The sequence below is a fragment of the Taudactylus pleione genome, unplaced genomic scaffold, assembly GCF_031769625.1.
Source record: "Taudactylus pleione unplaced genomic scaffold, aTauple2 ptg000016l, whole genome shotgun sequence".
Classification (NCBI taxonomy): Eukaryota; Metazoa; Chordata; class Amphibia; order Anura; family Myobatrachidae; genus Taudactylus; species Taudactylus pleione.
This window is the reverse complement of record NW_028284418.1, coordinates 48852253-48865030: the sequence shown is the minus strand read 5'-3', so window position 1 is coordinate 48865030 and position 12778 is coordinate 48852253. Positions and strand designations below refer to the sequence as shown.

General features: G+C 42.9%; 1 protein-coding gene across 1 annotated transcript; it reads left to right on the top strand.

Annotated features, from left to right (window-relative positions):
- Positions 1–2893: 2893 nt before the first annotated feature.
- On the top strand, positions 2894–12064 carry LOC148542029 (cytochrome c oxidase subunit 5B, mitochondrial-like). Its single transcript, XM_088476336.1, has 4 exons — positions 2894–3074; positions 5868–5938; positions 10290–10389; positions 11881–12064. The coding sequence occupies exons 1-4, from the start codon at positions 2969–2971 to the stop codon at positions 11991–11993; spliced, it is 390 nt and encodes a 129-aa protein (XP_088332462.1). The 5' UTR covers positions 2894–2968; the 3' UTR covers positions 11994–12064.
- Positions 12065–12778: the final 714 nt, after the last annotated feature.

Below are 12778 nucleotides of genomic sequence, written 5' to 3'. Positions count from 1 at the left end.
AAGTGATGTCAGTGGGAGTGCTCTCGGCTCTGATAGAGCCAAAAGCACTCCAGGGCTTGCGGCAGACGAAACCCTACCACAAGGGTCTCGTCGCGATGGTCTTGACCATCGCGACCATCTTTTTGGCCGCTCGCTATAGCTGTGGGTGGTCACCCACTGCTATGCGAGCGGCCAGGAGGCCGCTCTAAAAAGAGAGAGGGAGGGCACTGATTCAGAGCGAGCGCTCTGAAAGAGCGTCCGGCTCTGAATCAGGCCCTCAGTTGCCGGCGAAAAGTTCTCGCCGATGATGTTATTTTGCCAGGCGAGAACTTTTCCTTGTATTTGTGAAAAATCTGCGCCTTCTAACCAGCGGGAAAGATTCTCCTCTGAAAGGAGGCGGAAAAAAGTGCAGAATTGGGGGTTTGGGGTGCAAAGTTGCGGGAACACCCATGCAGCCTTGGGACAGTCCCCCAAAGGTAAACTGTGTAAAAAAAAAATACTTTAGGACACCCCAAAAAAGTACTTTTGTTTTGGGGGTGAAAAAAACAAAGTTGGGGGACAAAGTTAAACTAGTGAAATCGAATCCAGGGTGTCCCCCAAGTATGCCCATGCTTTTTTTTTTAATTATTATTGCAGGTGCATGCTGAAGGTGCGTTTTTTACAATTTCTAAAAACGCACTTTAGCAATTTTTAACCATGCTTGCACCCATTTTCATGTACCCCAAATTTCCTGGGATTACTTATTTTTGAAAAAAAAACCCTGCTAAATGCTATTCTTCACCAGCTGTGCAGAGACGCAAAATAGAACCAAATGAGAGCATTTGAGCACCCCAAATACTTTCAAGAGGGCTATTCGGGGTATCCATAGTGATCCCCCATGTCAGTGCATCTTTTGGGGGGTGTCAGGGTGATTTGCCTAAATCTGACAGGACTTTTCGCTGATTTCAGTTTCACCGGGACACGTTCTCACGTCCTTTACAATTGAATAGGGTGAATCTCGGTGACAAGCACAATACTTTTCCGGAGCCAAAACTAGCAATGACGGCGAAAATCCAGCATGCGAAAAGTCTGGGACCTTTCGCCGGCAATTGAATACGGCCCTTAATGTCAGATTATATTACTCCAATGGGACCTCAATTCCCAGTATGATACTGCCACTGGTTGCTGTTTTTCTCTTCAGTATTCCCCACAGGCTTGCCCTACCCCCAGGCAAAGTTCAGTACAGTGAGGGGGGGCGCTATGACATGCACTTTCCCCAGGTGCTATGGTTCCATGCTACTCCTCTGATGCTGCCCATAATGTTTGTTCCCCACATGCTGGACATGCCTCCTCCCTGGCACACTTGGAGGGGGGAAGGGGGGAGTGTAGCATGCATGTGCTCCGGGCGCCCTGGGCACATACTACACCTCTGGGGTAAGGTGCAATCAGGGAGATTGCTACTATTTCAGGGAGTCTCCCTGACATTCAGGGAGAGTTGGCAAGTATGGTGCAGGGCAGAGGTTCTCAAACTTGGCTCTCAGAACTCCACACAGTTCACATTTTCCAGGTCACAAAGCAGGTGCACAGGTGTACTCATTACTCACTGACACATTTTAAAAGGGTAGAGATTATTTCCCCTTCTTGCTAGGGACCTGGAAGTGACGTGAGTGAGGGCGGAAGTGCAGTTCATGCCCATGAAGGCCAGCTAAACAAGTAAGTTGTCCCCACTTAAAGAAGAAAGTTGTCCGCACGCCACGCTTCGGGCTCAGTGGCTCGCTACGCTCGCCACATGGTTATATTCCCCATCTATGCCCACTTGGATGGTAGGGAATGACGCTGGACACTGGATGATGACGTAAGGGTCCTCTCCATAAAGGGGATTTAGACACTACCATTTTAAAAGTTCCACAGTTGGAGCTAATTATTTGACTTGTGATTCTGTGAGACATGGAAAACATGCACTGTTTGGGGTCCTGAGGACCGAGGTTGCAGGGCCATAGCTAGGGTAGTGCGACCAGTGCCATGGCACATGGCACCGCAGGGCAGGGGGCACTGTTTGGGCCTTTCAATTACCTATTTATTATCATCCTGCTGTGGGTATAGGCTAGCGCCAGGCTGTAGCTGTTGATAACGACAGCTACAGCGGGCCGAATGGTCAGGCGATATGACCATTCGTACATGGCCCAGCTATCGGCACTGCTATCTTGTAGATAGCGCCAATAATGACACCTCCCAGACCCCCGATCATACATCGGGGAGAAGCGCACATAACGTGCGCTGATACCGCTTCTGGGCTTCATACATCTCCCCCTATGGGAGTTACTGTAGTGCATATAAGGGTAGATGTATGATAGCGGCACTTAACGTGCCGCTATAACGCTTCCTGCTTCGCCTCTTTACCGAGGTGAAGCAGGAAGCACTACCGAAGTAAGAACATCTCATAGGCCAGAGAGGGGGAGCGTTAACTCCGGCGCTACCCGCTAGAGACCACAGCGCATCAGCCTAGTGCTGATGCGCTGCGTCTCTGTCCCGGCGGGCTCCACTGAGCATGCGTGGGACCACCCAGACCCTCGATCATACATCGGGGAGAAGCGGTATGAGCGAACCTAAAGTGCGCTCATACCGTTTCTGGGCTTCATACATCTCCCCCATAATATGTTATGTTATGTATTACTACTAGTAAGAGCTCTGTAAAATTAGTTGAGCCATTTTTATTTTGGGCTGCCTTGTATCGAGCTATAATTGCTTATTGTTTAGGGAACGAGTAATAGGGAAAACTATTAATCATCCTCTGCTGCATTATTCTTATTTTGCATATACTATTACAAAACCGTAAGAAAAGGCATTTCTTACAGAACGCATGCGGTTGTACATTACATAGACACCCCTCTGATTGCAGCTTGGTACGGTCTGTAGTTATATATAGCCGCTGACGCAGCGTAGGACAGCCCCCTGGAGTCCGGAACCTTTGCATTCGGCGGCTGATAGAGGCTTTGTGCACGGGAGAGAGATGGCCTATTGGAGACTCTGCCAGCTGGTCTTTCGCGCTGTACCCCGGGCTGCAGCCCTCCCCCGGGCCATGCACATCAGCAGAGCAATGAGCTCCGGCGGCGGCGGTGGGTATAGTTGCAGCTGTCTCCCCATGCTCCCTGGGGTTTTGCAATCCTGTCCCTGGCCTAGGTGTGTTACTGTGTAGTGGAAGGTTATCCCGGCCAAGGACAGTGGGTCGTCGTTGTACATAACTACAGTACTTCCTAACAATCAGGTTGAATATTGCAGCGCAGTAGCGCACCTCCCCTTGTCACGTACAGCATGGCTGCGCCTATCCCCGGGATACTGTGTCTGTGTGACCTTGTGCCAGCACTGTAGGGTTCCTTTTGGGGTATACTGAGCGTTTTCATCTATAGTTTTTGGCTAAATAAGCTACATATATTTTACTATAATTGCTCATTCTCTGAACTTTCCAGTGGTAGTATTTGTTAGCATAAGCGTGCAGCCATTGTAAGTATATGGTGCTTAACTGGCTGCATCTGTTGTAGTCCTGGACATAATGGTGTAGTTGTGTGTGTTGATCTAATAAATGAATCAGATTTTCTCCTGTTATCTCTGACCTAATTACTTATTTCTTACGTTTGCCTGGTGTAATTAATGTAATACTCTACACTGGTGTCACGTCACTTCCTCTGCCGTCAGGCCTTAGTGTGCTGTATTAGTTCAAGTGTAGCTTTCTGTTGGCTATACATGCACAAAGCTGCTTTTAATTTGTCCAATTGGCATGCCAATTTACTTTACTATACGGAAGATACATGCTGGTGAACTAGGGATACTTGCCTTTCACCCCCATATATGAAGTATGAGTTATTGTATGTTGGTGAAAAGGTGCGGTGCGTTTCTCAATATATATATATTTTTTTAGGGCACCACTTATTAACTATGCATAACCCCTTTTGCTGACAATGGGGACCCATCACTGCCTTTCAGGCTTCGACAAAGCTTTCCAGACATTGCTGGGTCCCCGCTGGGATAGTGCCATGCACATGTGTAGATGGACCGCTGCACGAGTGCATTACACAGAACCCCGTCACTGGCAGCATTAGGCTGCCAGCAGGTGAGTGGAGGACCTCGCCGCCGCGGAGTACTTAGCTGGACCTCGCCAAATGGGTAAGTAATGATTAATACCTGTGTTGTATCACTGAGATACTAAATGAAATATGCTGCTGGTATTAAGGATTGTTGTTAAATGGGGCCCTTCATTTGCAAGAGAAGATGGTCTAATGGCTAAGTTTGAACATATTAAAAGATACGCCCAGGGCAGAGGCTATTTATCCGTACAAAACAGCTCTTTACAACACCTCCCTGTAACCAGTGGTGGATTTTACCTAGGGGCTGCAGTCCCCCAGTAAAAATCGCCTACCACCAGTGAGCCCCCAGTGATTGCAGTGGCTGCCCACCAGAAGTACTGTCTTCTAATTTCATACTGGGCAGGCAGTCTGCACTGCGATTGGCTGATAGTGTTTTTCTAATGGGAAGCCACTTTAATATGAGTCTAGTATCTGCAGGTGATGCAGTCCCTAGAAACTACAGTGCAGGAAGGGAGGGGGTTGTGCACATGTACAAGACCCACTTTATAAGCATGCATAAGTTTTGCTGTCAGGGGCTTGTATGCATGCGCAAGACCCACTTTATTTTTTTCTCCCCTACAGTTCACTTACAGATTGCTTAGGCGAGTAGCGTCAGTCCCCCTAAAGACAGAAGCTGACTGTAACCACAGCTGTGCTGGGCGACTGCTTTGTGTGACACCTTTTGTGTGATTCTGGGGATGTTTAGTATGCTCACAAGTATCAGTGCAGGTGAAAGGTAGGACAGTGTCCTTTTTACAGTCTTAAATTCTTACCTGCATACTGTTAGACAAAAGGTTAAACTTTAGCTAATTTCATGGTACAAATGTAGTAAGTAGTAGTATATATTGATGTCTTTAATTTTATAGACCTAGATATTTATTTCTGGAATTAACACTCTGGAGCATGCTGCATAAAGCTCAAAAACAGGGGCATCACTAGTGTAAACTACCTGTGCACACTCCATTGCCTTGTATACAATGTAGCCTCAGCCGGGGCTGTATTACTTACTAGGCAATGAAAGCTGCATTACACAGTTCCAGTAGCACAGATTGTTGTAAGATTGTGTGTAATACAGAGTGTCCTGCAAGTCTGCCTGATCTATTTTGTGAATGGTATGTGACCGTTGCTGAATGCTGTGTATTCCATTATTGAACACTTTAAAAAAAAAAAAAAAGTTATGTGAAGTAAGTACATACATATGGTACTTTGTGTACAATCAGGCAGTTACAAAAGGTACTTTTTGCTACTAGGAAGATGGTTATCACATGAATATAAATTGCTCTCAAGACTTATTAAATATGTTTGCATGGTAGATCATGTTAGTAAACAAAAAGGAGCATTCAGTATTAACAATCATGTCTCCTCAAAAACCTGGACATTGGCTACTTTTCTATAGAACCACCTAGATGCCAATGTCATTTGTTCTCTAGCATTTCTTTATTGTTAAAACGCTGGTTGTGAGTTAGAGTAGGCCCTTAATACATGATGGTATTTGTGTGTTTGTATAGTGCCGCCGCACTGGTAGCCAGGATACGTTTAAATTAGGGATGAGCAGGTTCGGATTTACTCGATTTTTTTCTTATCGCAACTTTACCGCAAGTTTGGATTTATTTTATTGGCTATCCAAAACACATGATAGCCGATAGCCAATAAAATGCCATTTTGAGATCCGAGTAAATCTGAACCCCCTAGTTTAAATCAACCTTGTTAATGATGGCAGTTTTAAAACTGGTTGCACAAAACTTTGTACATTTGGTGCAAGTGCAAATACCTTTCTCTTGTATTTAGGCATTCCTACCGATGAGCAGCAGGCAACTGGACTTGAGAGAAAAATCCTCCAAGCACTGAAGAAAGGAGAGGTATCACATTTGTTCCTGAATTTAGTGTGTCCTTAACTTTTGTTGGGAAATGTTTATTTACAGTGCTAAATATGGTACAGGGATATTACAGAAGCAAAAAATTCTACAAGTTTTAGGATGGACTTTCAGTAAACTTAAGCTGGTGAGTGACAGCAATGTTGTTTAGCTCAAGATCTGAGAGACAGGATAAGTCTGTTTGACTACACACATGGGTAACCAAATTGGATGAGGTTTGAGATGAGCAGCTAGGCTGTCGCTCAGACTTGGTGCAGCTAGAAAACGACCAGGTGTAGTAAAACTTTGCCTGTTGGACTGTGTGTGCTCTTTGCATTCACCAATGTGCCAGATAACTTTATTATCAGTAAAATCTTTATTGATTATCTTTGCTCTTTGTGGCCTCGCATGTAGGTGGCCAATTGGGCAGATCTGATAATTGGTGAACAGACTGGTTGGAGTCTGTTGGTCTCTACAAATGCAGCTGGCCAATGACACCAAACAGACAGCTGTAGTGGTCACTGGCCATCCGCATGTACTGACTGAGGATGTCTAAAGTATGGACGGATTTTAAATTTCTCTCCCTTATTTGAAGGTTTGTGGAGCACCTCATACGTACTGATCTCAGGCCAATTGTCTGCATTGCACGAACTAAAACTTAAGCTCTTTATCTGACTCCTGTTAAACACTAAAGTGGCCATTAATCTTTCATCATGCCTGCTGTAAAATGTAATTGAGTGATGACCTTGATTGAGGTGTGTATAGTCCATGTCCAATCACATTAGTTGTGAATGCATAGCAGCAATTGTGTGAGCACCAGTTTTCGGTTTTATCAGGATAATTTGAATAATATCCTTCTCATCCAAACGCTGCGATTCTTTGGCTTACAGTACACGTCTCCCTCTAGCATTTTTTCCCCCCAGTTCCTGCTTTGCTACTTTTATCCTGGGTTTTACTGCGAATCTGTGCTATAATTGTATTTATAATTTGAAAAAAAATCAGCAATTTTAAGTGTTCTTTATGTGGGCCGTAAACTTCTTTGCACATTTTTATGTGAATACCACCTTCAGATCTGCCACATTGGTTTTTATTGGGGTACACTGGACCATAGTGTATAGTCTTTCAGGGCTTTAGCACTTTAATATATTCAATGTTTGTGCTAGTCCCTTTCTACCACTTCTTCTTTTTATCCAATATCAAAACCATGTGACCACTTGAGATTTTCTGATCACCAAACAAGTAAACCTTTAAACTAAAGAAAATATTAAGAAGTCTGGAGAAGTGGCTGATTCTAATGTCTGGCTAGTCCTTATTCTGATTGCAATAAATTCAGGGTTGCTCCCATTTGAAGCAGTAAGTTGTATTTCTCAAAAGGGTATGTCTTGGTGGGCGTCCATTTTCTTAAACACAAGTTTCATTCAAGCTAGTTAAAAAAAAAAAGTTTGCATATAAGTTTCCTTTTGGCAAACCAAGTGTAGAGTCTTGCTTTTTGATGTTTTGAATAGGTGAGTTAATGCAGAAGCAAGAGAACAAAGTTTTATTTGGTAGTGTTCATAAAAAAAGAAATATATGCAAATTTACCTTGAGCTCACTGTCTTACAATTTCAGTAACAAATACTTTTGCCCCTTTTGAGTAGACTTTATTTGCAGTGTCTGAAAGAATGGGCAAACTAATGCTTTTTTGAAAATTCAGTCTTAAAGAAAAAAGCTGTGTGGATATTGCATAAAAGATAATTATGTTGGAATTTGACCAGCCCAGAAAATGCGGCACAGTGGTTAAAGGGTCATCTTTCTGTACTGTTTTCTGGACAAGTGTGGTTCATTTAACTAAAGTGCAATTATTGGTTCTGCTGGGCATGACTCATTTGCAATAACCTTACAGCTCTCCCCTAGTTCCTTGGGTCCTGAATTCAGTGTTTTATCCATTACAACATCCTCCCTTTAAACTACTTGATACAGTGACTGAAGTTTCTTACTTGGAAAAGCTGTTCTCCTGCCTATTTCCAGGAGAAACAGTTGGATCATGTCTGTGATTCTGAATTCTATTTTTGCAGTGGAGAATCCCATTCCTGAATGTGTGAAAGCACACTGTACCAAATCAGTAAGCGCATCATGGACAGCGAGGAGCTTTGGCTGAGCAGCTTGTTGGACTGTTCTCTGTTAATATTTTTGCTAGTTTTGGACAGAAAACGTTTCATTCTGCGACAGTGTACTCACCTGAAGGGGCAAACTCATTCCCTGCGATTATGATATAGAAGATGGGGGAACAAAAACAAATTGATTACTTTAAAGTACTGCTAAGGACCTAAAAAAAAAAAAAAGCTTTATACTCTGTGGTCCAGTGCATTGCCCCTTTCCGCCACCCACCCAAGTATAAAGAAATCCCAGTTTTATACTTTGCACTGGAGACCTTCTTTCTCTGTAAGATAAATTGGGAGTACACACAACTCACTCAAGTGGACTTGTACAAATTCTGAAAAATGAAAATTGGTTTCTGTATTTAAGACCCATTTGGGTTCTTTTTTCAAAGACCTTAAGTGTGTAATGAAGGCAATTTGACAGCACAAGCATAGTATCACACTGAAATATGGGTGAGATGGATGTGTGTATATAGATTGAATAAATATATATATATTCATCTATCAAATTTTATTATGGAGCAAGAATAAAAGAAGTGAAATCAATAAATATAGTATCATAAACCACAACATCTAACAGGAATAAGATAATCAAAAATAAAAGAAGGCGTAAACTGGCGGAGACTCTTCAACAAGCAGTACTGCAGGGGGATTAGGAGTGAGTCTGGATGTCTTTCAGATGTCCCTTATCCTCTCAAAGTTGAGAGAACACTTTATTTTGCGTTCAGTAAAGCGTTTGTGAGAAATATACGTTGACCAAGGCTATGATGGAATAGGGGGTGGATTAGGAGACATCCAGTTTTGGGCAATACAAACACAGGCCAATTTCAATAGATGCCTTACATATAATTGCAAAGAAAAAGTGAGACCAGAGGCAAATCCGGGGGTCCAGCAGGGGTATCTGGATACCCGTACCTTGTATACAATCAACAACTTGAGACCAAAAGGAAGGCACCAGAGGACCGAACCAGAGCAATATGCCGGATACCAGCAGATGGAACAATCCTCCGAAACAACAAAGCCTAACGAGTCCAATAGACCCTATGAAGGATATAAAGTTGAATTTGCTGATATCTGGCATAAGTTTTAGCATCCGGGAGGAATCCCAGTAGGAATCTTCATCTGGCAGGAATCCCAGATGGTTCTCCCACTGGGACCTAAGGCTGCACAGCCCACTGCTATGGCAGAGGAGTAAGCCAGAGAAATGGATCTCCAGCCAGGGAGGGTGTGGACTATCAAACTGGAGATTCAGAGAGTGCAGGGCAACCCTCCCCCACTGTGCACAGGGTGCAAGTATGAGTTGCAGATATCTACAAAACAGATGAGCTGCAAGGCCAAAAGTAGAGAACAAATAAGCAAAGGAATGGAGAATCTCATTTTGGTTTAACTGACCAACCAATGCAATCCCATGAGACAACCATACAAACTTACATATATCTCTTGGAAGGCCGAGTTTCTCCTGAGTGGAGAACTGGGATCAACCTCTGGTTCCCCCATAATCTTAGCTACAGCAAGCCAAAATTTATGGCTGTTGCAGCAATGGGGGCACCGAGAGAATGGGGTCCTAACAAAAAGAAACTGCAATGGAGTTCATACCAGTCCTCAAGAGGGCATCCCCCCCACTCGAATGGTGTAGATGAACGTATTGGGCAGAATAGGCGAATATCTGGCAGACAAGACCCCCTTAGCCCTTCATCCATCATACTTTTTTCATCCCATACTTGCTTCTGTGGTCTCGTCGCTGTCTTATTTCCACTAGATTGTAAGCGCTAACAAGCATTGCCCTCTGTTTTCACATCCAATTAGTTTGTATACCTTTTATGTTTCTGGCTCCACCCTGGCTGCAGATTGTGTAGCTTCAAAAGCTTTCTAATCAAACTTTCAATACAAGTTTTGGCAGTGGAGAACGATGTGTCGATGTCAGGAGCCTCACAAATGGCAGGGGTCTCGGGCACTGGGCAGTCTGTCTTCTGGCTGGGAGGATGGGTCTGATTATGCATTTATTGATTGCAGAACACATTTTTCTTTTCCCCAGGAAGTGTTCTTTCTTTTACCATTTTTCCTTGATAAAGGTTGAAAAAGATCATTGTGTTTCAGATGCTATATGCCACAGATTGTAATATATAGATATAGTGATGTAAACCTCTTTAGATTAGTCAATGACAACTGTTTAATGTTTCCACGTTTCAAGCCCTGAAGTTGTTTCTTTACCTTTGAAGGATCCTTACAACATATTAAAACCAAAGTCCTATCCTGGAACCAAGGAAAATCCACATATTGTGCCCTCCGTCAACAAACAAAGACTTGTAGGTTGTATATGTAAGTACTCCATTACTGGTAATATTTTCATTGAGACGGATAGGCTTCTGTAGCAATTTGGCTAGTGACTGGCAGAATAATTGCAATTCCTTATACATTTGCTAGATGTAGGATTCCCTCCACAGTATATTATGGTTTTGTACTTCTATTACTGTGGTGATGGACAGGCTGCACATAACTTACCACTGTACATCCATAAGTACAGGCCTACCTTATAGATCAGTTAATATAGATATGTCATGCTGATGAGCAAGGCTATAGCCCGTGAAAGTTCTATCAATCCATGGAGTCTTATTTGAGGATCGTTTTGGTGGGTGCTGATCTTCATTGAGCAAACCTCACTCTGGTGTTATTATGTGGGATATATATTTTTTTGTTTATTTTATTTTTATTTTTTCGTCAATTGGTAGGCTCCGATTGGTGATTTGTTATGGGGATCAGCAAAATTCAGCGTTTTAAAAATCACTGACTTGCTGATCATTTTTGAGAAATGGCAAATCTAAATTGACCAACATTTTGGCTTTTGCCAATCCCCCGACCCAGGCATCGAGAGAATGGCAAATTGACCTGATACCCTCCTGATGTATGGGCCCCATTACTTGAGGGACAATTCACCTGGCTATATAGCGCTTACGTTGTGCATCAGTTTTTTTTTTTTTGTTTGTTTTTTTCTAAAATTATCTTGCAGAACATATATTCATAAATACAGGATAATAATTATAATCCTAGTGTCCCTGATCCACTGTGAGCGGCTTTGTATGTGGCTGCGATGCAACGAAAATGCAATTATATGGGGAAAGTACGCTTTGCTACCAGTGGTTGAGCTCCGGTGTCAGTGTCTTGCTCCATATGGCGAAAACATTCTAGGGGGAATGCAATTAGCCGCAGGATATGCCTTGCAGCTACTTGATCGTGCCACATGGGAAAGGACATTTCAATTAACTAGCCTTTTCCCTGCGTGGTAAACCAAGGGTTAACGTACGCTAACACATTGATTCCATATAAAGTGCAGAATCAGTGGATTTTTCCCCATGCGTTAAACCCCTTTTCTTGCAGAGTTTGAGGAAAAGTCCACTTCTGGTCTTAATGCATGGGGAAAACTCCACTAAATTAATTTGCAGATGCGGGTAATTATTGTAGCTTGCAGTTAATGGATTCCCCCCTAGTTGTATTTGGACACTTCTGTAGAAGCTGTTTCATGTGTTTGACTAGATGGTTTGTGGCCAAGGAAAACTGCAGCCGTAAGTTCCAATTGGATAATGTTCACTTTGAAGTGGACTTTTTTTTTGGAAATGTCACAAAGCTTCTTTACTTTACAAGCCTAAAACTGGGCCTGTATTCTTTCACAAGAACATTTAGTTTTTCATTTGGAACTGTTTCAGAATGGTTCTTTAAAAGCAATTTATAATGTTCCATAGTCAGAAAGCTGTTCTATCCATGCACTATGTGATAGTTATGTGGCTGATATTGAAATATTCTGTTTTAATGTAGGTGAAGAAGACAATTCTCAGGTCATTTGGTTCTGGATCCACGAAGGCCATATGCATCGCTGTCCTGAGTGTGGCGCTCACTACAAGCTTGTACCTTATGAGCTTCCACACTGATCGCGTACAATAACCATGTATACCACTTACTGACTCGAAGAAAAGCTTTATTAAATGTATGACCTATTGACTATACTGTGTCATCCTTCACTCTTATATAAATTTCACATATAGAGCTGTGATTAGAGGTCTTATATTGTGGGTGGGGGGGTTTCAGCGTTGAACATAAATGACAATACATTTGACCTTCAATAATGGTATTTGTCAATTACAGGTAAGTAGTGAGGTGCGCAGTCTGTGTGCTCCTATTATCGGTTTCTTAGGCACCCAGATTGGAAGATGTGTATCGCACACTCCTGGAAAGCTTTTCTTTTTGTGGTCCCAGAGCATTGTTATCCACTGAATAAGAAAGGGACACTGCCAATTCTGTGTTAGTGGTCCAAGGAGTATCCTGCGCATCTGCTCTCTGTGGATGGTAAGGTTAAATTATAATTCTCAATGTGGAAACCTGTTAATGGAATCACCATGGGTGGTCTGCAGTCTATATAAAATGGTGCTAATTAAGTCTGTCAGCTAGTACCTGTGCTTATAGCATAGGTTCTCAAACTCTGTCCTCAGGACCCCAAGCAGTGCATGTTTCCCAGGTCTCACAGAATTGCAAGTGACATAATTGGCTCCACTTGTGAGCATTGAATACACCTGTGTACCTGCTAGGTGACCTGCTTGGGGTCCTGAGGACAGAGTATGAGAGCCACTGGCTTACAGCATTAGAAATTACTTTATCTAGAGTTCAGTAGGATTGAATGTAGAAAATACCTGTTGTATATATTTGGCTTTTAACAGTC

Excerpts from the sequence above, each read along its gene's own strand:
- LOC148542029 (XM_088476336.1), top strand. The coding sequence starts at position 2,969 with ATGGCCTATTGGAGACTCTGCCAGCTGGTCTTTCGCGCTGTACCCCGG. Across the intron at positions 3,075-5,867 it reads AATGAGCTCCGGCGGCGGCG|GCATTCCTACCGATGAGCAG; the intron begins GTGGGTATAGTT and ends TCTTGTATTTAG. Across the intron at positions 5,939-10,289 it reads AAGCACTGAAGAAAGGAGAG|GATCCTTACAACATATTAAA; the intron begins GTATCACATTTG and ends TTACCTTTGAAG.